Source organism: Rhinolophus sinicus, linkage group LG02, assembly GCF_036562045.2.
Source record: "Rhinolophus sinicus isolate RSC01 linkage group LG02, ASM3656204v1, whole genome shotgun sequence".
In the NCBI taxonomy this organism is placed as follows: domain Eukaryota; kingdom Metazoa; phylum Chordata; class Mammalia; order Chiroptera; family Rhinolophidae; genus Rhinolophus; species Rhinolophus sinicus.
In genome coordinates, this window is record NC_133752.1 from 176,627,103 (window position 1) to 176,654,950 (window position 27,848).

A 27,848-nucleotide genomic window follows, 5' to 3' on the forward strand; every position below is an offset into this window, starting at 1 on the left:
AACCATCGACAAATAAAGAGCAAACGAACCTAATGGGAGAAGATTTTTGCAAACAACCCCTCTGATAAGGGGCTAATATCCAAAATATATAAGGAACTCATACAACTCAACAACAAAAAGACAAACAATCCAATTAAAAAATGGGCAGAGGACCTGAAGAGACATTTCTTCAAAGAGGACACACAGAAGGGCCAATAGACGTATGAAAAGATGTTCAACATCACTAATCATCAGAGAAATGCATATAAAAACAATGAGACACCACCTCACCCCAGTTAGGATGGCTATCATCAACAAGACAAATAATAACAGGTGTTGGAGAGGCTGTGGAGAATAAGGAGCCCTCATACAATGTTGGTGGGAATGTAGATTGGTGTAGCCGTTATGGAAGGCAGTGTGGAGGTTCCTCAAAAAATTAAGAATAGAATTACCCTATGACCCAGCAATCCCTCTCCTGGGTATCTACCCCAAAAATCTGAAAACATATATCTGTAAAGATATATGTGCTCCATTGTTCATTGCAGCTTTATTTATGATGGCCAAGATATTGGCAGTTTTCATAATATTTTCTTATCCTTTTAATTCTGTAGAATTTATAGTAATTCCCATTCTTACGATTGGCAATTTGTCTTTTTCTTGATTAGTCTGAATTTAGTTTTATCCGTTTTATTTGTATTCTCAAAGAAACAGGTTTGGGTTTTGCTTATTTTCTCTATTTTTCTGGTCTTTATTTCATTGATTTCTGCTTTGATTTTTATTATTTTCTATCTTCTCTTTACTTTAGGTTAAATTTTTCTTCTTTTTCTAGTTGCTTAAGGTGAAAATTGATGTCATTTATTTGAGATCTTCTTTTCTAATGTGAGTATAGGTGTTTAGTGCTATAAATTTCCCCTTAAGTAATATTTTAGTGACAACCCAGAAATTTTGATGTGTTGTATTTTTATTTTAATTCATTTCTAAATATTTTCTAATTTCCTTTTTGATTTCTTCTTTGACCATTGGATTATTAAAATTGAAATAACTAATTTCCAAATATTTGAGTTTTTCCAGAGATAATTGTTTTTGATTTCTAATTTCATTCCATTGTGATTAGAGAAGATATTTTGTATGATTTGAATTATTTAACTGTTGATAATTTTTTTAAATTTCTTTTATTATTATTATTAAGATTTTTTTTTATTGGGGAAGGGGAACAGAACTTTATTGGGGAGCAGTGTGCCCTTCCAGGACTTTTCCCAAGTTGTTGTTCTTTCAATCTTAGTTGTGAAAGGCGCAGCTCAGCTCCAGGTCCAGTTGCCATTGTTAGTTGTAGGGGGCGTAGCCCACCATCCCTTATGGGAGTGTAACCGGCAACCTTGTGGTTGAGAGACCACCGGTCCATGTGGGAATCGAACCGGCAGTCTTCGGCATTAGGAGCACAGAGCTCCAACCGCCTGAGCCACCGGGCCAGCCCAACTGTTGATAATTTTTATATGTCTAAAAATATTATCTACCTTAGGAAATGTTCCATATGCTCTTGAAAAGAATGTATGTTCTGTTGTTATGGATAAAATGTTCTATTAATGTTGATTAGGATAAATTGATTGATATTGTTCAATTCTATACTATTCTTACTGATTTTCTGCCTATTTGATTTATCAATTTTTGAGAGAAGACATTGAAATATCCTATTATAATTATGGATTTTCTATTTCTCCTTGCTGTTCTATAAATTTTTGCTTCGTGAATTTTAAAACTCTGGTGTTAATTTTATAAACATTTAGGATTGATATGCACTCTTGATAAATGGACACATTTAATGTTATAAAATGATTTTCTTTATCCCTGAAAATATTTTATACTCTGAAATCCCCTTTTGTTGATTTTAATATAGCCACTTGGGCTTTCTTTTCATTGGTTTTAGCATGGCATATTATTTTCCATCCTTTAACTTTTAGCCTGTTTTTTGTCTTCATGTTATTTATGCATCATATAATTGAATTTTTCTTTTTAATCCAGTCTGCCTATTTCTGCCTTTCAATTGGGGGTGCTTAGACTCTTTATATTTAATGTAATTATAGATATAGTTGGGCCCAAATCTATTATCTTGTTCTTTGTTTTTCTCTTTGTCCCATCTATTCTTTGTTCTATATTTGACTCTTTATGCATTCTTTTGGATTAATTGAATGTGATTTATGATTCCACTTTATCTAGTATGTTGGCTTATTAGCTATAACTCCTTGTTTTGTTATTTTAGTGGCCTCTTTAGGTTTATAGTATACAATTTTAGCTCATTATTATCTACCTTCAAAAAATATTCTATCACTTTACATATAGTACATAAACTTTATAATAATGTTTTTCCATTTGTCTCTTTACCCTTTGTGTTATTATTTTCATATGTTTTTCCTTTTACAGATGTTATCAACTCCATACTATACAGCTTTATTGTTGTTTAAACAATGGATTATTTTTAAAAAATAACTAAATAGATAAAAATGATATATTTACTTATGTAGTTACCATTTCTTATGCTCTTTATTTCTTATGTTAAACCATATTTCCACCGAATATCATTTTTCTCCTGCCTGAAAGACTTTCTTTAACGTTTCTTGTGGTGTGTGTCTAATGGTAATGATTTATTTAAGCTTTTAAATGTGATGTCTTTATTTTTCCTCAGTATTTGAAAGATATTTTTGCTGGTTAAAGGAATTTAGGTTAGAAGTATCTTTTTCTTTCCGTAGTTAATACTGATGCTCCACTAGCTTATTGTTTGCATTGTTTCTGACAAGAAGTCTGTTATTTTCCTGTCTTTGTTCCTCTGTACTTGTGTGAATTTTTTTTCTGGCTGTGTTTAAAATTTTTATCATTGGATTGGGACAATTTATTTTGATGTGTCTTATTGTAGTGGTTTTCATGTTTCTTGTGCTTCAGGTTTGTTGACCTTCAATCTGTGGGTTTAGAATCTTCACAAAGTTTGGAAAAATTATTTGAACCATCATTCCTTAAATGCTTTTGGGGACTATAATTACACATATATAAAGCTGCTTGAAGTTGTCCCACAGTTCACTGATGTTCTTTTCATTTCCTTAATTTTTTTTTCTCTCTGCATGTTTCACTTTGGGTTGTTTCTATTGCTATTCTTCAAATTCCCTAACATTTTTTCTGCAATATTTAATCTGCCAGTAAGCCTATTCAGTGTATTTTCCCCCCAGATATCAACATCTATCTTTATTTGTGTTTTCTTTTGTCTTCTGTTAAAGGCAAATAGCTGTGAAGGTTGTTCTCTCTCTTTTTAAAGATTTTATTAAAATGTAGCTAATATACACTATTATATTAGTTTCGGGTGTACACCATAAGTTAGCCAACATTTTTATACCTAAAGTTAATCACCATGATTATTCCAGCAACCATCTGACACCGTATCGTGCTATCACAATATTATTGACTATATTCCCTATGCTGTGCATTACAGCAAGTGTAGAGCATAGTGGTTAGACGTTTATATAATTTAAGAAGTGATTCTCCTAACTAGTCTAGTACCCGCCTGGCACTATTCATAGTTATTACCATATTATTAATTATATTCCTTATGCTTTACTTTACATTCCATTGACAATTTTGTAACTTCCAATTTGTATTTCATAATCCCTTCACCTTTTTGACCCTGTCCCCAACCTCCCTCCTATCTGTCACCCCAATAGATCTAGTACCCATTTGACACTATACATAGTTATTACAATATTATTGACTATATTCCTTATACTATACCCTATAGCTGCATGACTACTGTGTAAGAACCAATTTGTTCTTCTTAATCTATTCGCCTTTTACATCTACCCCCAACCCTCCTCCCATTTGGCAACCATCAAAATGTTCTCTGTATCTATGAACTTGTTTCTGTTTCATTTGTTTATTTACTAATATATCATTCTTTAGATTCCACTTGTAAGTGAAATCATACAACATTTGTCTTTCACTGTCTGACTTACTACACTCAGCACAATACCCTCTAGGTTCATCCATATTGTCACAGATGGCAAGATTTCATTCTTTCTAATGGCTGAATAATATTCCATTGTATGTATGTACCACCTCTTCTTTATCCATTCATCCATTCAGGGACACCCAGGTTGGCTCCATGTCTTGGTTATCGTAAATAATGCTGCACTGAACATATGAGTAAACATGTCCCCTCAAAGTAGTGTTTTGGGTTTCTTTGGATAAATATTCAGAAGTGGAAACACTGGATTCTTCTTTGTCTCTTGTTAAACAGCCTTTGTTTTGAAGTCTGTTTTATCTGGTATAAATATTGCTACCCAAGCTTTGTTTTTTAATTTCCATTTTCATGAAATAACTTTTTACACCCCTTTACTTTCAGTCTGTGTGTGTCTTTGATCTGAAGTGAGTCTCTTGTAGGCAGCATATGTATGGGTCTTGATTTCTTGCCCATTTAGCCACCCTTTATTTTTTGATTGGAGCATTTAATCCATTTACTTTAAATGTAATTGTTGATAGATATGTTGTTATTGCCATTTTATTATTCATATTTTTAATCTTTTTTCTTTTTATTTTTCTCAAAGAAGTTCCTTTAACATTTCTTTTAATACTAGAATACCAGTTTGGTGGTGATGAACTCTTAGCTTTTTTGTGTCTGGGAAGCTCTTTATCTGTTCTTTGATTCTAGATGATAACTTTGCTGGATAGAGTAATTTTGGTTGTTGGTCCTTGCTTTCCATCACTTTGAATATTTTGTGCCAATCCCTTCTGGCCTGCAAAGTTTCTGTTGTGAAATCAGCTAATAGTCTTATGGGTGCTCCCTCATAGGTAACTAACTACTTTTCTCTTGCTGCTTTTATTTTTTTTTGGGGGGGGGAGGGGGAAGGCATATTGTGTTTCTCCAGGGTCCATCAGCTCCAAGTCATTGTCCTTCAATCTAGTTGTGGAGGGTGCAGCTCAGCTCCAAGTCCAGTCACTGTTTTTCAATCTTAGTTGCTGGGGGTGCAGCCTACCATCCCATGTGGGAATTGAATGGGCAACCTTGTTGTCAAGAGCTCATGCTCTAATCAACTAAGCCACCCAGCTGCCCCTGGAGATGCTTCATTAATTCTCCAGTTCTGGTGCACCACTAACACCTGACAATATTTATGCCATCATGAGCTATAAAATTTTTATGTTTTCACATGCTTGTATTCTTTTTTATGTGCTATTTTTATGCCTTAAATTCCTTTATCTTTTTTAACTTTTGGCAAAGTCCTTCTCATATTTTAGGCACAATTTCAGCATCTTCTCACAGATAAGAGTTTTCTGGCTGTTCATTTTCATCTCCCAGTTGATATGACCATTTCTTTCTTTCTTTTTCACCCTATACTTAGAACCTATGTTCATTAGTGCTATCATATCTGATACTCTTAGCTGATTTTGAGTTATTTAGAGCTAAAATAACGTCTTGTAAAATTTTATTGTGAATTAAAATTTTATTGTAAAATAATGTCTTGTAATATTCCATTCCATTGTATGTACTCCATGCCATTGTATTCCATTGTATTCCATTCCATTGTATGTATGTACCACCATTCCACCATTTGTGGAATCTGTAATAGTCATGCATAATTCTATTGCTGTTCTCCATCCCATTAGAAAAAAAAAGCAAGTTCTGTCTATAGACAATCTACACAAAATTATTCACTAGACATTTACTTATGGAAATAATATTAAAATCGGTTATAATAATAATACATTAATTATTTAATTATATTTTGCCTATTTTATTTTAGTTTTTTGACATAATTTGACCAGATAAATTCTGTCATTTTTGTTTCTAATGTATTAGTCCAAAGCAAAGTGCAGAAATTTGATATAGTCAATTCAACAACAATAGTATATGAGTTAATATTTCCCCTTAATTTTGTAAATTTGTAGTGAATTTTTTCTCAATTTCTTTGGTTGTTTTATGCCCCATATTGAAGAAAACATGAGTATGAAAGGGAAACTTACTCTTTTAATGATTTCCCTTTTTTGGTTGACTCCACCTCTATTACATAACCTTTCTATATTTTTGTGGAAGTGAGAAGATTTTTAGAATTCTTAGTGGTCCTCTTCTTCAGGAGAACATTTCTAAGGACTAATACAAGAAGATTTAGAAATCATAAGACTTTGGGACGGACAAACTCAGAATGGTACCACATGAAAATTCTGGATCTGCTGGTAAAATCTTCTCATTTATTCTACATTTATCCTTTAACGGAGGATAACATTATTCTGACAGTCAGTAGATCTGATTTAATTGTGGTTGGTATCAGGAGAATAAGAAATGGGAAGAGGGCATTAAGTTTATACGGCAGGACCTCATACCTGCCATGCATTCTAGATTAGATTTGGTGTCAGTTTTGTAAAACTGCTGAGGTGAAATTAAGAGCTGAAATAAGTGAATTGAGTATTAAAACAATAATTGTTAGAAAAGATAGAACATGTAGGAATGAATATTAATTGTAAGTTGATTACCTAGAAGAAACATAGAATGACACACCAGAGTGTTAAAATCTACTTCATGGTTTATATGGATGTGTTAAACTCACTTAGAATTTTTAATTTTTTTCAAGCTTTTATATTGAAGTATAACATATCACATGAAAGCATAAATCGTAAGTGCAAAGTTCAGTAACTTGTCCCAAAGTGAGTGTTCCTATATGGCTACCACATAGCCTTTTTTACTTTTAAATTATTGTTAGCTTAATGTAGGAGGAAGAAATGAGAGTGATGAAGAGAGCTGTAAAGAGCATTTTATGCTATATCTGAAGATGAGATCCAATGTTTGGGTCTTTCCAATATAAACATTGTTACTTTATGTCATCAATGTATTGTTTGGCTTCTATTTAGCAGGCACAGTGCCAGGTACCCGTGAAACTATGGTGAGCATTATAGATATAACCCATTTCCTCATGGAATTTACCATCTAACAATGTGAATCAAGTAGGCTTAGAGACAGGAACATCAATAATTGAATATTGCTCTGTGCCTTCAGGGAGAATTACCCACTTCTAAGTTTCATTAATGCCTTTTCAATTTTCCAGTTTTTAAGGCTACTCTTGAAATTCTTTTTCCATTCCCAATTTCCTTCTAATTACTCACCACTAGGTTGCCTATTGACATGAACATTTTAAAGCTATTTCACTGAGACTCTATGACCCTGGCTATGAATTTTTTCTGTCGGCCTTGCCATTAAGAAGGAAGGGTTTTCTGTCTTGATTTGATCTTCTTTATTAATCTCAAACCTCTGAAACCATCTGCCTTCTCCAAAGTCTCTTTTTAGGAAGGCTACACTTTTGCCCTCTTTATTTTTTTTCACAGATTTTAGAAGATGTTTTGTCTACTCAAGTTCCTTCATTGTTGCTGTGGTCTCAGTTCTCTGTGCCTGTTTGATTACCAGTTCTCTTGGTGAGTACTTTGTCAAATCTAGTGGCAGCCTTAGCCCACTCTGACAAGAATCAGTGAAAAGCAAATAATTCTCCTTAAGGCCAAATAGCATCTGAAAACATGCTTCATGGTTTCAAAGGATCAGATATTAAATGTACAAAATAAGAAACTAACAATGTGATACACAAAAAAATGAACAAAATAATAGCACAGTTTTCCCCACAATAAACTCTCACAGAGAAGAAAAAAAATGCATTTTACTTAAAGGTTTGAAATAACATCTGACTAAAAAAAAGGAAAAATAAAAGGAGTAGAAACCTCAGAATTATTGGGATTATGGGAATTTTAGAGAAACTTTAATAAATTCAAATGTTAAAATTTATCAAAAAGGTATTGAGAGACTGGACATATTTATCAGTGGGACCACAGCTAAAATAATCATGAAGTGCTGGCTGAGACATTTGGGAGGGATGTGGGGGAAAGGCGATTTATTTTATGGTAGAAGATAAAAGGAAAATATCTCCATCTCAACTTCTATTTAAGTAGATGCATTTCTGTCATATTTCAACTAGTACTTTTTTAAAGATTTTTTTCAATTACAGTCAACATACAACATTATATTAATTTCAGGTGTACAACACAGTGATTAGTCATTTATATAACTTACAAAGTAATCACTGCAACAAATCCAGTACCCATCTGACACCATACATAGTTATTACAATACTACTGACTATGTTCCCTATGCTATACTCTACATCCCCATGACTGTTTTGTAACTACCAATTTGTACCTCTTAACCCCCTCCCCCACTTCACCCACGCTAATGGCATCCATCAAAATCCTCTCTGTATCTATGACCTTTTTTCTGTTTTGTTTGTTTATCTTGTTCTTTAGATTCCATGTATAAGTGAAATCACATGATATTTGCCTTTCTCTGTCTGATTTTACTCCACTCGGCACAGTACCCTCTGCATCGATTCATGTTGTTGCAGATGGCAAAATTTCATTCTATTTTTTGGCTGAGTAATATTCCATTGTATATATGTACTACTACTTCTTTATGGACACCCAGGTTGCCTTCGTATATTCGCTATTGTAAATAATACTGTGATGAACATATGAATGCACATGTCCCTTCAAAACATGGTTTTGGGTTTCTTTGGATAAATACCCTTTGTTTTAAAGTCTATTTTGTCTGGTATAAGTATTGCTATCCCAGGTTTTTAAAATTTTATTTCCACTTTCATAAAATACCGTGTTTCCCCGAAAATAAGACTGGGTCTTATATTAATTTTTGCTCCATTAGGGCTTATTTTCAGAGGATGTCTTCTTTTTCATGTATAACAATCTACATTTATTCAAATACAGTCATGTCATCTTCTTCTGGAACATCATCATAACATACTAAGTGCGTCCGTCTGGCTGATGATCTTAACTGGGGCTTATTTTCGGGGTAGGTCTTATTTTGGGGGAAACACAGTAACTTTCTCTCTCTCTCTCTCTCTCTCTCTCTCTCTCTCTCTCTCTCTCTCTCTAAGATTTTATTGGGAAATATTGAGGAACAGTGTGTTTCTCCAGGGCTCATCATCTCCAAGTCGTTGTCCAATCTAGTTGTGGAGGGCACAGCTCAGCTCCAAGTCCAGTTGCCATTTTCAATCTTTAGTTGCAGAGGGTGCAACCCTCCATCCCATGCACGAATTGAACCCACAACCTTATTGTTGAGAGCTCATGCTCTAGCCAACTGAGCCATCCAGCCACCCCTCTAGAAGCTCAGCAGCAGCTAATTGTCTTCATTCTAGTTGTGGAGGGTGCAGCTCACTGGCCCATGTGGGAATCAAACCTGTAACCCTGTTGTTCAGAGCTCACGCTCTAACCAACTGAGCCATCTGGCTGCCCCTCCTTCTCTTTACTTTCAGTCTGTGTATACTTTTCGGAAGTAAGTATTTTGCAGGCTTCAACTGGTATTTTCAAAATGTATGATATTTTACATATATATGTGAAACAGGTGTAAAATTTTTTATAACTGGTCTTTTCATCCTAACCATCAGCCTTCCTTCTATTGATGTTGGGATTTTGGAGAAACTTACATAGTTCATGCCTTTAAAATTTTATACTACTTTATTTAAATAGTAAACTTTCCATGTAGATTCTATAACTTGACATTATAAAGAATATCAGCCATAATATAATGATATATAATATTGTGTTACTTGGATTTACTGGTTTACATCATTGTTTAATTTGAAGCCTGTGATGCCAATATTTGTATTTGAATTTCTATGAAATAGCATTCATTATCCTATTGTACCATAGATGGGTCCAGGAATGTTTCTCAAACCTGGCTTTGGAAAATAGATAATCTAAGGAATAATAGTTCTCTACTTGCTCTTTGGATCTTGACCAGTTGCTGCCTTTACCCTTTGTTGCAGGAGGAACAGACAAAGAGCTGAGACTAATGGATGGTGAAAACAAGTGCACTGGGAGAGTGGAGGTGAAAGTGCAGGGGGAGTGGGGAACTGTGTGTAATAATGGCTGGGATGCGGATGAGGTCTCTGTAATTTGTAGGCAGCTAGGATGTCCAACCGCTATCAAAGCCACTGGATGGACTAATTCCAGTGCAGGCTCTGGACGCATTTGGATGGATCATGTTTCCTGCCGAGGGAATGAATCAGCTCTCTGGAACTGCAAACATGATGGATGGGGAAAACATAACTGCACTCACCAACAGGATGCTGGAGTAACCTGCTCAGGTAAGACTTGCATAAGTCAAAGCCTCAACATGAAATGCTTTGTGAGAAAAAATATACAGATGGATTAAAAATAAAAAGGAGTTTTCGGTAAGTAATCTAGAACACATATAAAATCACCCAATCCATTGCTAAAAGACCAGAAAACGCATGAAAAAGCCCATATTAAAAAATAAATCGACTTTTTCTGTCTGACTTATTTTGCTTAGCATAATAATCTCAAGATTCATCCATGTTGTCACAAATGGCACTATTTCATCTTCTCTTATGGTAAAATAGTATTCCATTGTGTATATATATCACATCTTCTTCATCCAATCGAACCATTTGATTTCACTGATATGTGGGATATAAAACTGAAAGCAACAAAGGAACAAGACAAACAAATAAAGAAACAAAAACTCATAGACATAGACAATAGTTTAGTGGTTACCAGAGGGTGAGGGGGGAGAGGGAGGTGGTAGATGAGGGTAAATGGGATCAAATATATGGTGATGGAAGGAGAAATGACTCTGTGTGGTGAGCACACAATATGATATATAGATGATGTATTACAGAACTGTACACTTAAAACCTATGTAATTTTACTAACTATTGTCACCCCAAAAACTTTAATTAAAAATAAAATAAAATACAGAAGAGAATATAAATAAATAAATAAATAAATAAAGATTCTGAACATTTCAATCAATGAGGAAGTGACTAGCTTCCATTTTATATTTAGTAATCTGACTATAATCTCCTACTCCTACATAAAAAATCATGATATTGAAGTTAGTTCCTTCTCCCCTTTCCCAATGACATACTGCTTTCATGCATTGACACATAAATCATTAATTACCCTTTTTTCCATTAACTGATAACCAACTTACTGAATCAAAAAATAAATATTCTTAGCACTAATCCTTCTTTGCCCCTTTTCCAGTATACAATGCTATTCATTTCATTTACATAGTGGTTTTAATTTATAAAATATTTTATGAGTTTTATGTCTGTTGACCTTACAATGACTCAGAAAGTCATGTGTCAGACCTTTCTCCTGACAAATCCTAAAGTTGTGTTTCTGACCCAATTCAGATTCCCAGGCTTCTCATTTCTCTTTGCCCACTTCACTGAGCTTTATGCAACCCTCTCACCTTCCAGCTTCTTTCTTAGAGATCATCTCTTCCATAGGACTGATTTTAGAAGGGGCTAATCTCTACCCAAGTATTGTGGTATAATGGGAGCAACACAGGCTAGTACCTAGAAAAACGCTGGACTAAATTCCAGCCAACCACTTATTAATACTACTATTTTGAGCAAGTTGTTAAATCTTTCTAAACTTTAATTTCTGAGGACTCAACGACAGAATACATGTAAACCTACCGGTACACTGTCTGGTATGTAACAGGAGTTAAAAATTAACGTTAGTTCCCTCATTACCTTGACTACTCAGTTCTCTTTCTTCTTTCTCCCTCCTCCCTTCTTCCTCCTCCCCACTTCTTTCCCCCATCTCTCCTCCTCCTTCCTTCCTCCCCTCCTCTTCCCCTTCTCTCTTTTCTCCCCCTCCTTCTTCTTCCTTTTCTTCTTGTCTTTTATGTTAATCATCACTCAGGGAAAAGCAATGCTAAGATGTACATCAAACATCTACAGCAAAGTTAAAAAATCATAATAAATCTTGCTAGGCTCTTACCATAATTATTTCTGGTAAGAGCCTAGCATTATTTCTGTCTATAGAGTTGACTTTTTAAGCTAAGACACAATGTAGTATTTTTAACTCTGGTTTTCTATTTTTTTATGCTTAAGGATGGAGTTAGTCAAACTTACTTTTTCAAGTTTATATATCTATAGCTCCAACTGGTGCATAATATTAATATTAGGAATATACAGACACTCACCTCACTAGTTTTATGTGGTTTCAGAGTCTGAATTTCTGAGATTTTCCATCCTGATAAATGCTCAAACCTCAGAACCTGTGCCTCCTGGGAGATTTTAAGATTATTACATGCACAGGGGCAATATAGCATAAAAGTGAAGAGAATAGACTCTGATGCATCACTGCTTTTTCCCTTCCCACATTCTAGTTCTATTATTTTCTAGGTATTTGATCCTGTGTCAATTATTTAACCTCAGTTTGCTTATCTGTAAAGTAGGGATAGTGGTAATAACACATAATGCTTAAAGTTGTGAATACTAAAGAAGAGAACATATCCGATGCACTTGGAACAACTTATGCATATTTTGATTGTGAGCTATTATTATTATTAATTGTTCATAATAAAAAATCTTGTTAAGTGATCTTTTTACCTGGAGTTTAGAGCTTTTAAAATTGAATTACTTTTTCAAAAAGAAGCTTCTAAACTTTTTGTTTAACCACAAACAGTTTTTGTTTTTCATGTGTCCCAAAGTTTCATGCCAAAGCTTCTTTTCTCGGATATTTCAGTCCTCATAGAAAATCTAAGGGACAGTGTATAGAGAAAAATCTTTATGAAAAAGCTGTTCTTTGCTAAAACTAGTACCAGATGCTTTGGGGATGGGGAAAAAAAACACCCTTTGGTTTAAACAGGAAATTGGTAAGAAATTAATTATTTTGATTGATTTTTGTCTTTAGTTTTTAATAGTTTGGTATAGCACAGGGTACTTTTGCAAAATATTCATGCTTGTGCATTTTATTTTTGCTTTTTCTGTTTTCTAATTTCAAATTCAATTTCAGACAATTACTCAGGCTCTGAATTATTTGTGATAAAGATTTTATTTTTATTTTTATAGAAATGTTCCCTTTTATTTATTTATTTATTTATTTTTTTGTTAAAATTTTTTTTTTTGTGATAAAGATTTTAAATGTTCTACAAGTGACCAGTTAGTCATTTTTACTACTTTGTTGTGTGGACCAGTTTTATTTTTTTCTAGTTTTTTAAATAACTGATTTGAATAGATTTTATCTATTTCTATATAGAAGAGTGTTTGTTCTGTCCTCATGAAGGAGCAAAACAAAAAGTAAATTTAATCTGTAAAACATTTTCTTTGGTAAGTAGATGTACATAAAAATCCTAATTGTTAACTTACTTTTAAAAAATTAAAATTCTCCAATATGTGAAGATGGGCAGCATCCAAAATGAGGCACCATTTTAAGGAAAACATGAAATCCCAAGTGTCCCGAAGAATCTTATTTTCTAAAATTCCTTCTGAATGAATACCACTTTGAACTCTGGTCTTTTCTCTGCTCTAGATGGATCCAATTTGGAGATGAAGCTGATGAGTGGAGGAAACCGGTGTTCAGGAAGAATAGAGATCAAATTCCAGGGACAGTGGGGAACAGTTTGTGATGATAATTTCAACATGCATCACGCTTCTGTGGTTTGTAAACAACTTGAATGTGGAAGTGCTGTCAGTTTTTCTAGTTCAGCTATTTTTGGAGAAGGTTCTGGACCAATCTGGTTTGATGATCTTGTATGCAATGGAAATGAGTCAGCTCTCTGGAACTGCAAACACGAAGGATGGGGAAAGCATAATTGTGATCATGCTGAGGATGCTGGAGTGATTTGCTTAGGTAAGACTGATGTGGGTTTGTTCTGTTCTCCAAGAGAAGACCAAAAAAATGGGGTATGCGGGATAAGAGCCTTAAAAGGCTGAACTCTTAAATGTATAAGGAAGTCTGTTTTCTTTGTCACTTTATTATTACCTAATGTCAAGTTCCAGTTCTGATAGCTGTGGAGTTTTTATTGTAACTGAAATTAGGATTAGTGGATTAGAAAGGAGGGATGAACAGTGAAATTGAGATCCAAATAATAAGGATAAAAGGAGACATTTAGAGAATAGTCCAATCCCATCCACCACCACCACCCCCCAAAAAAAAAGAAAAAGAGAAGAGGGAAGAAGAAATGGCTTAACTAGCAAATTTTACTATCTGGATGCGTTTTAAAAGGAAATCACCTTATTATCCTCTACCTACAAAAGTCTCCTCATTAGCCACATTAACCCACCCCTTCCCAAAGTAGTAGCTCAAATTCACAGAGTCAAATGATTAAAACAAAATTGTCGGTTTCCTGTTAAAACCTCATTTATGCTACTGCTATGGTATGAGCAGACACTGAGTTTGTCTAGAGACTTTCATGTTCCATACTTGATCAGGGGACATGGGCAATGGATTTGTATGAGCAGGGATGATGGTCTCCTTTTTTTTAACTTGAGTTCTTGTTTTGAAGAATATCTAGGATATTTTGAACCCCAAGGAACATTTAGGAAAATACAATGGGAGTTAAAATGTCCCTGTATTCACCAGGTATTTTTTTTTTCTTTTTTGGGGAGAGGGAGGCAAATGCAGGAAACTCAATTCAAACTAATGTTAAAATGAGAAGTTACTGACTCAGAAAACGGCAATTCAGGAAGTACATGGCTGAATTCAAGTACTTAAAGCAATGTCATCAGGGTTCTGGCTCCTTTTTTATTTCTCAGATTTGCTTTTCCTTGTTGAACAATATAACCATCTATATATATAGTCTGAATCACAAAGAATGGGATTCCTACAGAAAAATATAGATTTCATTAGCTGAGGAAAATGAAAGGGATTTGGGGTAGAAAAAAACTCAGTATGTACCTTCCATTTTCCTTTACCCATCAAAATATTTCTAGGTCAACAATCAGCACATTTCTTCTCAATATGTTTTATACATGCTGAGGAATCCTAATAAATAGTATTGTGGCAGCAAAAAGTAAAACTGCCAGAGGAAAAAACTAATTTATTTATTATAGGATATTACTTAGAATCAAGTTCTGAACTTTGAGGAATATTGATTGGGAGAAGATGAAAGCAGTAAGGATGAAATCCTTGTTCTCTTAGTTTTGCTTTTAAACTAAGGAAGTCGTCACAAAGGGGCCAGGCACATAATACTGACCAGGTAGTACAGATAGGAAATACAGTCAGAGGCAAAATTGAGTGTTGAATATTGAGGCGAACTAGAGTATGTGGGTACCACCTAAATACGTGAAAATATATATCTAACAAGAAAAAACAAACAATTCCGACAAAAAAATCTGTGGTGGTCAAAAAAGTAGATCACTAGATATAATTCAGCCCCTGGACCTCCTGTTAGGAACTCTTCCTACAGTGCATGCTCTCTAGACTGAAAAGTTCTGTCTTACCTGATCCACTCTTTCTTCCATCTTCAATAGTTTTCAGTAGTAGTGTGTCATTGTTTTCTCTGTTTCTACTTATATCTCTCCCTTTTCCTTAATTCATCTCAGATACAGCTATTTAGAGTCCCCTTATACTTGTTTCTTTGTTTTTCATTTATTTTTCAATTACAGTTGACATATAATATTATGTTAGTTTCAGGAGTACACTGCAATGATTAGACATTTATACAACTTATGAAGTGATCACTCCAATAAGTCTAGTACCTCTTTGACACCATACATAATTATTACAACATTATTGACTATATTCTCTGTGCTGTACTTTACATCCTTGTGACTATTATTTTTTTAATTATACTTTGCATTCAATATTATTTTATATTAGTTTCAGGTATACAGCCTAGTGGTTTGATATTTACATAATTTATGAAGTGATCCCCTGATAAGTCTAATACCCACCTGGTACCATACATAGTCATTACAATATTATTGACCGTATGCCCTATACTGTACTTTACATCCCTGTGACTATCCTGTAACTGCCAATTTGTATTTCTTAATCCCTTTACCTTTTTAACCCAGTCCCCTGACACACCTCCCATCTGGCAACCATCAATATGTTCTCTATATCTATGAGTCTGTTACTGTTTTTTGCTGTTGTTTATGTTCTTTAGATCCTACATGTAAGTGAGATCATATGGTATTTGTTTATGTCTGTCTGACTTTCAGTTAGCATAATCCCCTCTAGATACATTCATGTTGTCACAAATGGTAAGGCTTTCTTTTTCATGGCTGAGTAACATTCCATTGTATATATGTACCACATCGTTTTTAAGCAATCATCTATTGATGAGAATTTCAGTTGCTTCCATATCTTAGCTATTGTAAATAGTGCTGCAGTGAACATAAGGGTACATATATCTTTTTTGAATTAGTGTTTTGGATTTCTTTGGATAAATACCCAAAAGTGGAATTGCTGGGTCATAATGTAGTTCTATTTTCAATTTATTGAAGAACCTCCAAATTGTTTTCCATAGTGGCTGCACCAATTTGCAGTACCACCAACAGTGGATGAGGGTTCCCTTTTCTCCACATCCTTGTCAACACTTGTTGTTTTTTGATTTATTGATGATAACCATTCTGACAAGTGTGAGGTGGTATCTCATTGTGGTTTTAATTTTCATTTCTCTGATGATTAGTGACATTGAGCATATTTTCATATGTCTGTTGGCCAATATATGTCCTCTTTGGAGAAATGTCTGTTCAGGTCCTCTGCCCATTTTTTAATTGGATTACTTGTTTGTTTTTTGGTATTGAGTTGTATGAGTTCTTTATAAATTTTGGATATTACTCCCTTATCAGGTGTATCATTGGTGAATATCTTCTCCCATTCAGTAGGATGTCTTTTTGTTTTATTGATGATTTCCTTTGCTGTGCAAAAACTTTTTAGTTTGATGTAGTCCCATTTATTTATTTTTTCTTTTGTTTCTGTTGCCTGAGGAAACATAACCCCCCAAAAATTACTTTGGGCAATATTGGAGAGTTTACTGCCTATGTTTTCCTCTAGGAGTTCTATTGGTTTCAGGTCTTCCTTTAAGTTTTTAATCCATTTTGAGTTTATTCTTGTATATGGAGTAAGAAAGTGGTCCACTCTCTCTTTTTTGCATGTATTTCTCTAGTTTCCCCAGCACCATTTATTGAAGAGACTGTCTTTACCCCCATTGTATATTTTGCCTTTTTTGTTGTAGATTAAGTGACCATATAGGCATGGGTTTTTTTCTGGGCTTTTCATTCTGTTCCATTGATATATGTGTCTGTTTTTATGCCAATACCATGCTGTTTTGATTACTATGGCCTTGTAGTATTGTTTGATATCAGGTAATATGATACCTCCAGCTTTATTCTTCTTTCTCAGTATTGCTGTGGCTATTCAGGTTCTTTAATGGTTCCATATAAATTTTAGGATTATTTGTTCTAGTTCTGTGAAAAATGCCACTGGTATTTTGATAGAGAAGCATTGAATTTATAGATTGCTTTGTGTAGTATGGACATTTTAACTATGTTAATTCTTCCTATCCATGAGCATGCTATATATATGCTTCCATTTATTTGTATCTTCTTCAATTTCTTTCTTCAGTGTCTTTCTTATAGTTTTTAGAATACAGGTCTTTTACCACCTTGGTTAAATTTATTCCTAGGTATTGTTTTTATGCAGTTGTAAATGGCATTGTTTTCTTAATTTCTCTTTCGGACCGTTCTTTATTGGTATATAAAATGCAGCCAATTTCTGAACATTAATTTTGTATCCTGCTACTTCACTGAATTCATTTATTAGCTCTAATAATTTTTGGTGGAATATTTTGAGTGTTTGATATATATAGTATGTCATCTGCAAATAATGACAGTTCTACTTCTTCCTGTCCAATTTGGATGCACTTTGATTTATTTTCTTGTCTGATTGCTGTGGCTAGCACTTTCCATACTATGTTAAATAAAAGTGGTGAGAGTGGGCATCCATGTCGTGTGCCTGATCTTAAGGAAAACACTTTTATCTTTTCCCCATTGAGTATGATGTTGGCTGTGGGTTTTTTTGTATTGGCCTTTATTATTTTGAGGTATGTGCCCTCTATTCCCACTTTGCTGAGAGTTTTTTTTTTTTATCATAAATTGATGCTGGGTTTTGTCAAAAACTTTTTCTGCATCTATTGATATGATAACATAATTTTTATCTTTCATTTTTATGTGGTATATCACATTAATTGATATGCAGATATTGAACCAAACTTGCATCCTAGGAATAAATCTCACTTGATCATGGTGTATGGTCTTTTTAATGTATTACTGAATTCAGTTTGCTAACATTTTGTTGAGGATTTTTGCATCTATGTTTATCAAGGATATCAGCCTATAGTTTTCTTTTTCTATAATGTCTTTGTCTGGTTTTGGAATCCAGGTTATGGTGGCCTTGTAGAATGATCTTGAGAGCATTTCCTCCTCTTGAATTTTTTGGAATAGTTTAAGAAGAATAGGTGTCAAGTCTTTGAATATTTGATAAAATTCACCTGTGAAGCCCAGCCAGTTGGTCTAGGACTTTTGTTTATTGGGAGTTGTTTTGATTACTGATTTGATTTCATTTGTAGTAAGTGGTCTGTTCAGATTTTCTGTTTCTTCTTGATTCAGTCTTGGAAGATTATATGTTTCTAGAAATTTATCCACTTCTTCCAGATTGTCCAATTTGTTGGCATATAATTGTTCATAGTATTTTCTTAAAATTTTTTGTATTTCTGTGGTGTCTGCTGTCACTTCTCTTTCATTTCTGATTTTATTTATTTGGGTCCTCTCTCTCTCTCTCTCTCTCTCTCTCTCTCTCTCTCTCTTTCTTTATGAGTCTGGTTAAAGGCTTATCAATTTTGTTTATCTTTTCAAAGAGGCAGCTCTTTGTTTCATTGATCTTTTGTATTGGTTTTTAAAACTCTATTTCGTTTATTTCCACTCAGATGTTTATTGTTTCCTTCCTTCCACTCACTTTGGCCTTTGTTTGCTGTTCTTTTTCTAGTTTTCTTAAGCATGAAGTTAGATTGTTTATTTGAGATTTTTCTTGTTTCTTGAGGTAGGCCTGTACTGCTATGAATTTCCCTGTTAGAACTGTTTTTGCTGTGTCCTATAGATTTTGGGTCATTGTGTTTCATTTTTATTTGTCTCAAGGTATCTTTTGATTTCTTCCTTCATCTCATTGTGAACCCATTCATTGTTTAGTGGCATGTTATTTAGTCTCCACATGTTTGTGTGTTTTCAGTTCTAACTGATTTCTAGTTTCATACTATTGTGATCAGAGAAGATGCTTGGCATGATTTCTATCTTCTTAAATTCCTTGAGCCATGTTTTGTGGCTAACATGTGGTCTATACTGGAAAATGTTCCAAGTGCTTTTTAAAAGAATGTATATTCTGCTGCTTTTGGGTACAATGTTCTAAAAATATCAGTTAAGTCCATCTGATTAAAGTGTCATTTAAGGCCACGATTTCCTTGTTCATCTTTTGTCTAGATAATCTATCCATTGGTGTCAATGGGGTGTTTAAGTCCCCTATTATTATTGTATTACTGTTGCTAGCTCCCTTTATGTCCATCACTTGGTTGATAGTGTAAGCTGTGGCAGGCCACTTTTGTGGGGAAACCACTGGAAGAGACTTTGTTCCAGGGTGTGAGTTGGATAGGGTGGAGCCCCAGGGAATCACCAGGAAGTGGCAAATGGTGTTAGCCAAGTTAATGGAGAGTACAGATTTGGTGCCAACCTGCTCCTGCCAGCTGGGTGGGAGAAAGGCTCAACAAAGGAGCAATGATGTCTGTCAGCACTCCCATCCCCGGAGATAGTTGCCCCAATCCCTACCCTTCCAGCTCTCACACTGAAGTTAGTCAATTTAGTTTTTCCTGGATCTTTTAAAGCTGCTGCCCCTGCACTAAGTCTTAGTGTGAGTGAGATTGTGAGTGAGTGATTCTGTGCGTGGGCCTTTTAGGACCTGCAGTGCCTCAGTCTCTAGCATGCCATTGTCTTTGTTGGACACATCCCTTCTGATTTTCACAGTCTAATGTTATGGGAACTCCTCTTCCTGACGTTGATGCCTCGGGTTTGGGAGCCTGGAGTGGGGCTGGGACCTTTCACTCCTCAAGGGGGACTTCTACAGTTGAGAGATCCCTCCTGATGCTTAATTGTCCCACCATGGTTGTGGGACCTGCCCTTTCTGTATCTCCACCCCTCCTGCTAGTCTCGATGTGGCTTCTTCTTTATACCCTTAGTTATATGAATTCTGTTCAGCTAGTTCAAGTTTTTTTCAGTGATGGTTGTTCTCTAATTTAGTTGTAATTTTGATGTGGTCATGGGAAGAGGCAAGCACAGAGTTTACCTATTCTGCCATCTTAACTGGAAATCTCTTATTTCTTTATCACTGACTTGTTTTGTATCCTTCTTACAGATGGAGCAGATCTGAGCCTGAGACTGGTAGATGGAGTCACTGAATGTTCAGGAAGATTAGAAGTGAAATTCCAAGGAGAATGGGGGACAGTGTGTGATGATGGTTGGGATAGTAATGATGCTGCTGTGGCATGTAAGCAACTGGGATGCCCAACAGCTGTCATTGCCATTGGTCGAGTTAATGCCAGTGAGGGAACTGGAAACATTTGGCTTGACCGTGTTTCCTGCCATGGAAATGAATCTGCTGTCTGGCAGTGCAAACACCACGAATGGGGAAAGCATTATTGCAATCATATTGAAGATGCTGGTGTGACATGTTCTGGTAAGTTAAAACAAAAATAGAGAAGGAAGGACCTGTGTTTTGTAGGAGTAAGAATAAGTATGAGGTGTGAGAGACAGAAATATCTAATAATTTCCTTGTTGGGAATTCTTACAGTTGTGTGGAATCTTTATTTGACTAGTTTGGAGCATTGTCTGACTCTATTTTCTGTAATAATTATTCAGACTGCTGTGAGGAACCACACTTCAAATTCTAAATCTACCTGGAGCTCTGAGACACAAAATGTTATAGCCCTTTTTAAAAAAAATCTGACTTGCTCATATTTTTCGGCTATTGATAATTTTTATTAACCCTTGAAACTATAATCCCATTTCTAACCAAATTTGTGATCTATACTGGCTGTTAAAAGAACCAGAAGATGGGCAAGCCATAATTTCCAGTCCCTGTCTTGGAAGAAACAAAATAAAAAACATGTCCTATATTTAACCTCCATATGTATCTATGGCCTAAGTTTATGTTTCTTTGGCAGATGGATCAGATCTGGAACTGAGACTTAAAGGTGGCGGCAGCCGCTGTGCTGGGACAGTGGAGGTGGAAATTCAAAAATTAGTAGGGAAAGTGTGTGAAAGAGGCTGGGGACTGAAAGAAGCTGATGTGGTTTGCAGGCACCTGGGATGTGGATCTGCACTCAAAACATCCTATCAAATTTATTCCAAAATTAATCCAACAAACACATGGCTATTTGTAAGCAGCTGTAATGGAAATGAAACTTCTCTTTGGGACTGCAAGAATTGGCAGTGGGGTGGACTTAGCTGTGATCACTATGAAGAAGCCAAAATTACCTGCTCAGGTAAGATGTTCAAGCAATATGTTAAGAAGTTTAATTTAAAGTTTAGCAGTATATTATAAGTAGAGAGAAAAGTTTCCGCAGATGCACAGAAGCATGAAAAAGCATGGTATTCCCAGGTATTGTTAGGCTGGGGCATCAGGTATGATTGATAGAGTGATAGATATTAATACTTTTAAGGTAACATCATAGAGTTCTTTAAAGTATGTTAAATTATTAGTGTTTATCATCTCTCCATAATTTTAATAGATGGGTGATACTGGGAAATCTACCAAAGCTCTCTGTGTTGCAGTTTCCTCAAAAGAAAAATGATAGTAACAAAAATACCTTCCTCACAGGAATTACACACTAAGTGACCAATAAATGGTTATGATTATTATTAGTAGTATTAGCATTATCTGTCTTCACTGATAGATTGAACTCTGTGACAGACTTTTTAACCCACCCAAATGCCTAAAGCATTGTAGGTGCGTAATAATGTTTGTTGAAAGGACAAATTATTGTATAAATAGGAAAGCAACATTGAATTATCTTGAAGACAAAGAAATCATGTGAAAACATTTGAAATTTAATAATATATATTTGTGATCATGTCGTACATTTATTAGAAAGAGGACTTAGAAGCAAAAAGAACACTTAGGAAGATATTGCAAAGGTCTACATAACAAGATGACAAATTATATTAAAGCAATAGCAACGAATATGCAGAAGAAACATGCTGGAAGACTGACAGAGACTGGTGACTTTCCACATGTGCTAGTGTATTGTGAGGGTCAAGATTCTAGCCTCTAGCTTCAAATCCTGGCCCTTTACTAACTCACTGTGAACTTAGCAAATTACTACACCTCTCTATGCTTCAGAAAATTAGAATGATTTTAATAATTCTACCCTAAGGCAATTGTAAGAATGAAATAACGTTTGTTAAATACTTAGTAAAAATGCCATAATAATAGGTGTTCACTTAGTGTTCACTACTATCATTATTATTACATTTTTGGTAGATAAAGAAATTGTTCAGTTTCAGGTCATTCTAATTTGGTTTAGATATCATTAAGTAAAAAATACAGTGGGCTTGTCAATACATAGTTTATTCAATTTTGAACACCTTAAATTCCTGATGTCCAAGTAGATATGTTTATGAATATAAATTTAAAGAGAAAAGTATAAATGAAGACACATTTATTGGCAGTTAAGAGAAGATGTCCATTAATAGGATGGGAAAGCTGAGGACAGAACCTTCATCAGGGAATTCATGAAAGGTTCTGATAAAACATTGTCAAGTAGGAAGGAGGAGAAAGAAGTGTCTCGTGTATTGAGTGCAACAGATATCAAAAGAAAAAAAGGGTCTAATTTTCATTTTGAAAACAGGAAGGATGTTGGAAACCTTTATTTAAAATCATTTGAAAAGGTTGGGGCAGATCCCACATTGCAGTAGATGAAGAACTGAGTACAGGTCTAAAAGAGAGAGTATGGATACACACTTCCTTACATTGTTATGAACAATGTAAGGAAAATACAGAAAGGAAAAAGTTATGCTTCCAGGATTAGTTGGTTCCAGGAGGTAAAGTTCCAGAATTCTCTCAGATGAATTGGTATAATGAGGAATGAAGAGGTCTAGAATTTGCTATGCCCAATTCTAGGCAGAAAAGCCAAAAGAAATGAGTATGGAAAAAAATCACTAAATACTCTGGCCTCCCTTTCTTACTCTTCCCTCCCTTCCTCACTTCCATCATGAAGGAAAATCTTGGAATCATGTTATCTCTCATTGAAATATTATTTTTTCAGCCCACAGGGAACCGAGACTGGTTGGAGGGGACATTCCCTGCTCTGGTCGAGTTGAAGTAAAACATGGCGACACATGGGGCACCATCTGTGACTCTGACTTCTCTCTAGAAGCTGCCAGTGTACTGTGTAGGGAATTACAATGTGGCACAGTCATCTCTATCATGGGGGGAGCTCACTTTGGAGAAGGAAATGGACAGATCTGGGCTGAAGAATTTCAGTGCGATGGACAAGAGTCCCATCTTTCACTGTGCTCAGTAGCACCCCGCCCAGAGGAGACTTGCAGCCACAGCAGAGACGTTGGAGTAGTCTGCTCAAGTGAGACCCAGAGAAAATGTTCAATATGTTCCCTTGCCATGGAGAGGGTAGGGTTAGGTAATCACAGACACCTTTTGTAAAGCCCTGATTCCTTCCAGGATACACAGAAATCCGCTTGGTGAATGGCAAATCCCCATGTGAAGGAAGAGTGGAGCTCAAGGTTCTTGGGACCTGGGGATCCCTCTGCAACTCTCACTGGGACATGGAAGATGCCCACGTTTTGTGCCAGCAGCTGAAATGTGGAGTTGCCCTTTCTACCCCAGAAGGAGCACATTTTGGGAAAGGAAGTGGTCAAACCTGGAGACACATGTTTCATTGCACTGGGACCGAGCAGCACATAGGAGATTGTCCTGTAACTGCTCTGGGTGCATCGCTATGTTCTGCAGGGCAAGTGGCCTCTGTAATCTGCTCAGGTAAGAGGATCAAGGGTAGCCAATGATGAACCTGTTATCTAGTGGTGCGCCTGAAGAACAAGTATACCTATAGTGATGAAGAACAGAAGTAAAAGGGAATGATCCATTTTGAGGGATCACAAGAAGTGTACCTGAATATTAACCTCATTTGTCTTTTTAGAGAGAGTATAAACTTAATTTTCATGGACCTCATAGTTATCTAGTGCTTATCATGTGCCATCCCTTCTCAAAGCACCTGATTAATCCCAGCCTGGCTGACCCATCCCCCTTCCTTTACCTCTAAAGCTATGTTTGTCCTCAGCTCATCTATCTAATACTTCGTCTGACCTCCATTCCTCACCCTACCTTTTGTATCTTGTATGACTGAGCAGTTTGATGTTTACAGGAAACCAGAGTCAGACACTATCCCCATGCAATTCATCATCTTCAGACCCAACAAGCTCTACCACTTCAGAAGAAAGTGCTGTTGCCTGCCTAGGTGAGAATCAGTGACCAGACTATGAAAATGATCTCAATCCTTAGGAATGCATTTTATTAATATTTTGTTTTCTCTTTCAGGGAGTGATCAACTTCGCTTGGTAAATGGAAGTGGTCGCTGTGCTGGGAGAATTGAGATTTATCATGAGGGTTCCTGGGGGACCATCTGTGATGACAGCTGGGACCTGACTGATGCCCATGTGGTGTGCAGGCAGCTGGGCTGTGGAGTGGCCATTAATGCCACTGGTTCTGCTCATTTTGGGGAAGGAACAGGGTTAATCTTGCTAGATGAGATAAACTGTAATGGAAAAGAATCTCATATTTGGCAATGCCCTTCACATGGCTGGGGGCGGCACAATTGCAGGCATAAGGAGGATGCAGGAGTCATCTGCTCAGGTAAGTTCTGCACATAACCTCTGGTCACAATTACATAAGAAAGGGCTGAGGTGAGGCAAAGGGTAGTGAGGAATATTAATCTGAGAGAATTCCCTGAAAAGCAGGTTCAGAGGGAACTGTTGCAAGAGCCAGGATCCCAGAAGTATAGCTTTGACGAATTAATGTAGTGCTGCCTCATATGCAAGGTAGTATAAAATCAGAAGGAGGAATATTCAGAAATGAGCTTGCATATCATGAAAATGACAACAAAACTAATGAGTTATTTTATAAATATCCATGGAGCTGGATATTGGGTAAGGATTCAGTGCACCACCTGATAATCACTGTATTAATAAAAATGTAGATTAAAAGGGACAAGGAGAAATACATCAGTGCTACATTCTACAAAGACAAAAATAATTACTATGCACAAATAATTTTTCATGACAGACAAATGAGACTTACTTGTCCTAGGAGCAAAAATTACCATAAGAGGCCACTAATCTTTTTTTTCGTATACATGGCAAGCTTTAGAAACTATTGTGAAGTAGAAAAATGTATTCAGTTGTAATATACTCGGAAAAATAGTACTATGACTCAGTAACTTAGGGAAGTGAAAAATTCTTTATGCCAAAAGTGATTTGGGTATCATTTCACATTTCATGACATAAATTTGGTAGAGGACATACACAACAAAACTGTGAGGTGTCAAAAAGGGAAATATTTCATTTTAAGATAATGTACACAAAGTCTTGGTTTTAGTGTCTGAGTATCTCACTAAATTTTAACTGCCAAGGGCAGTTGCAAAAAACACAAAAATGAACAGAATAAGATTCTTAAGTGACAGTAACTTAGAAAGAAAAATCCAAAATATAAATTAATAAAAGGCTTTGAGCCTTTTATTGAGATCTGGAAGTCAACTTAGAATTATTGGTGCCATTCTGAAGAGGTCCCGGAGTACAAAACCCAAGACTAGAAAAGCAGAAGATCTTTATAGAACAAATACTATATTTTACTAAAAGCTACTAAATCACCCAGAAGTTACTAAAGAATTACCAGTAATCGATAGTGTACCTATTTTTAAAGCCATTTTCATGTCAGAGTAAAAGAAGGGAGTCTTCTGAATTTTCAGAGAAGCTGTGAAACTACTAACTTTGTATTTCACCTCAGCGTTCATGTCTCTGAGACTGATCAGTGAAACTAGCAGAGAGACCTGTGCTGGGCGTCTGGAAATTTTTTATGATGGAGCTTGGGGCAGTGTGGGCAAGACTAATATGTCTCCAACCACTGTGGAGGTGATATGCAGGCAGCTGGGCTGTGCAGACAAAGGGAATATCATCCCTGCATCTGTCGTCAAGACAACGTCCAGACACATGTGGGTGGACAATGTTCAGTGTCCGAAAGGTTCTGACACATTATGGCAGTGCCCATCATCTCCATGGAAGCGGAGACTGGCCAGCCCCTCAGAGGAGACCTGGATCACGTGTGCCAGTGAGTATGTGTTGGCCTATATGAACATTCCATTCTACGACTCCATTATCATCTTCTGCTAAGTACTAGGAATGACTAAACCCTAGTTAATATGAGCATCTATTCTACCTGGACAGTGTAATTGGTTTTATTTAAATTTACCTATAGATTTTCAGGGTCTAAGATCATTTTTCAAATATTATATATTCTCTGTGGTCTTCTTGAAAGTTTTATTCAATTTTTTCTCTATGGACAAATAAGGAGCAGAGAATATGTGATTTAGTATTGACTATTGAATGGTCTACCTTACCTTTCCCATTTTTCTTTCAAATATTATCTTGCTGTATTACTATAAAGAGAGAAGCAGTCAGAAAGATCAATGCTGAAGTATTTCCCCATTCTCCATCGTATTAAACTGGAAGAAAATTTCTATGTATCTGGCAATACCCCAAGCTCTTTTCCATTTGAGACAACTTAACATTATGTAATGTTAATGTTATTCATTTGACATTTCCCGAGTCACACTAACATTATGTCCAGGATGAAATATTTTGCTAAAAGGGCATGTGCTTTCACAAAAGATAAATTTTATTAAAATATATTTTAAATGTGCATTAAATAAGCAAAGTTTTAAAATAGACATTTGAAAAGAGTTTCAAATCTCTCTTTTCCCCTGTGACCTCTTAGGAGTTTTTATCTTCTCAGAAATGACCTAGGTGTCTCTGATTTTTCAGACAAGATAAGACTTCAAGAAGGCAACACTACTTGTTCTGGACGTGTGGAGATCTGGCATGAAGGTTCCTGGGGGACAGTGTGTGATGACTCCTGGAACTTGGACAATGCTCACGTGGTGTGTCGACAGCTGGGCTGTGGCTCAGCTTTGGAGCCACTAAAAGAGGCAGCATTTGGTCAGGGAACTGGGCCCATATGGCTAAATGAAGTGAAGTGCAATGGGAATGAATCTTCCTTGTGGGATTGTCCTGCCAGATCCTGGGGACACAGTGACTGTGGGCACAAGGAAGATGCTGCTGTGATCTGCTCAGGTGAGTGCCAGGATACTGGATGAAATCTGGAATCTCTGGCAGCAGAAGAAGGGTTGGGCAGTCAAGTACATTGTGTAAAGACTGGATGTGTCAATACAGGGATCTAGTGCAGAGAGAATCATGATGTTTCTGTCTGAAGGAATGATGAAAATATTTGTTTTCATACATTGACCTTCACCAAGGAAAAGCATATTACTTATCTAGATCCCTGTGCAGAAGGAAGAAAGACAGGGAGATCATAGTTTTAGGTGGGAAGGAGTAGTTTACTTAGCTGAGAAGCACTGAGGGCTCACATAAAAACATAGAATTTTTTTAAAAATTTTCAATAAAAACTGTATTCTTTAATCCAGGAAGTGATACCAACACCTATACAATTCTCCAGTTTAAATTTCTTCTTCTCCCTCTCATCTATCACCTTCCCCAGTCACCAGGTTCTATATATTCTTTTTTTAAAATTAAATTTATTGGGGAACATTGGTTAAGAACATTCTATAAGTTTCAAGTGGATGGAAATAGAAATATTTGTTCTATATGTTACTCTAGAATTGAGTCTCTTCTTTTTTTCCCTACAGGAACTGTAACCAAAGAACGATCAAACATCACAGGTATATCTGG

General features: G+C 35.7%; 1 protein-coding gene across 3 annotated transcripts in view; it reads left to right on the forward strand.

The window, feature by feature from the left end:
* The first annotated feature begins 6,034 nt into the window (after positions 1 to 6,034).
* Positions 6,035 to 27,848, forward strand: part of CD163 (CD163 molecule) — an 83,977-nt gene continuing 62,163 nt past the window's right edge. For 2 of the 3 annotated variants that reach the window (XM_074326099.1, XM_074326098.1), the window contains exons 1-13: positions 6,035 to 6,186; positions 7,330 to 7,416; positions 9,828 to 10,148; positions 13,354 to 13,674; positions 20,230 to 20,550; positions 21,038 to 21,358; positions 23,141 to 23,455; positions 23,554 to 23,868; positions 24,254 to 24,346; positions 24,427 to 24,736; positions 25,886 to 26,211; positions 26,925 to 27,233; positions 27,806 to 27,838. In XM_074326099.1, the coding sequence (XP_074182200.1) occupies positions 6,156 to 6,186; positions 7,330 to 7,416; positions 9,828 to 10,148; positions 13,354 to 13,674; positions 20,230 to 20,550; positions 21,038 to 21,358; positions 23,141 to 23,455; positions 23,554 to 23,868; positions 24,254 to 24,346; positions 24,427 to 24,736; positions 25,886 to 26,211; positions 26,925 to 27,233; positions 27,806 to 27,838 (3,103 nt within the window). In that variant the 5' untranslated portion in view covers positions 6,035 to 6,155. Of the gene's footprint in view, positions 6,187 to 7,329; positions 7,417 to 9,827; positions 10,149 to 13,353; positions 13,675 to 20,229; positions 20,551 to 21,037; positions 21,359 to 23,140; positions 23,456 to 23,553; positions 23,869 to 24,253; positions 24,347 to 24,426; positions 24,742 to 25,885; positions 26,212 to 26,924; positions 27,234 to 27,805; positions 27,839 to 27,848 lie in introns of all 3 variants that reach the window. The other variant, XM_019754431.2, reaches the window with a different exon arrangement.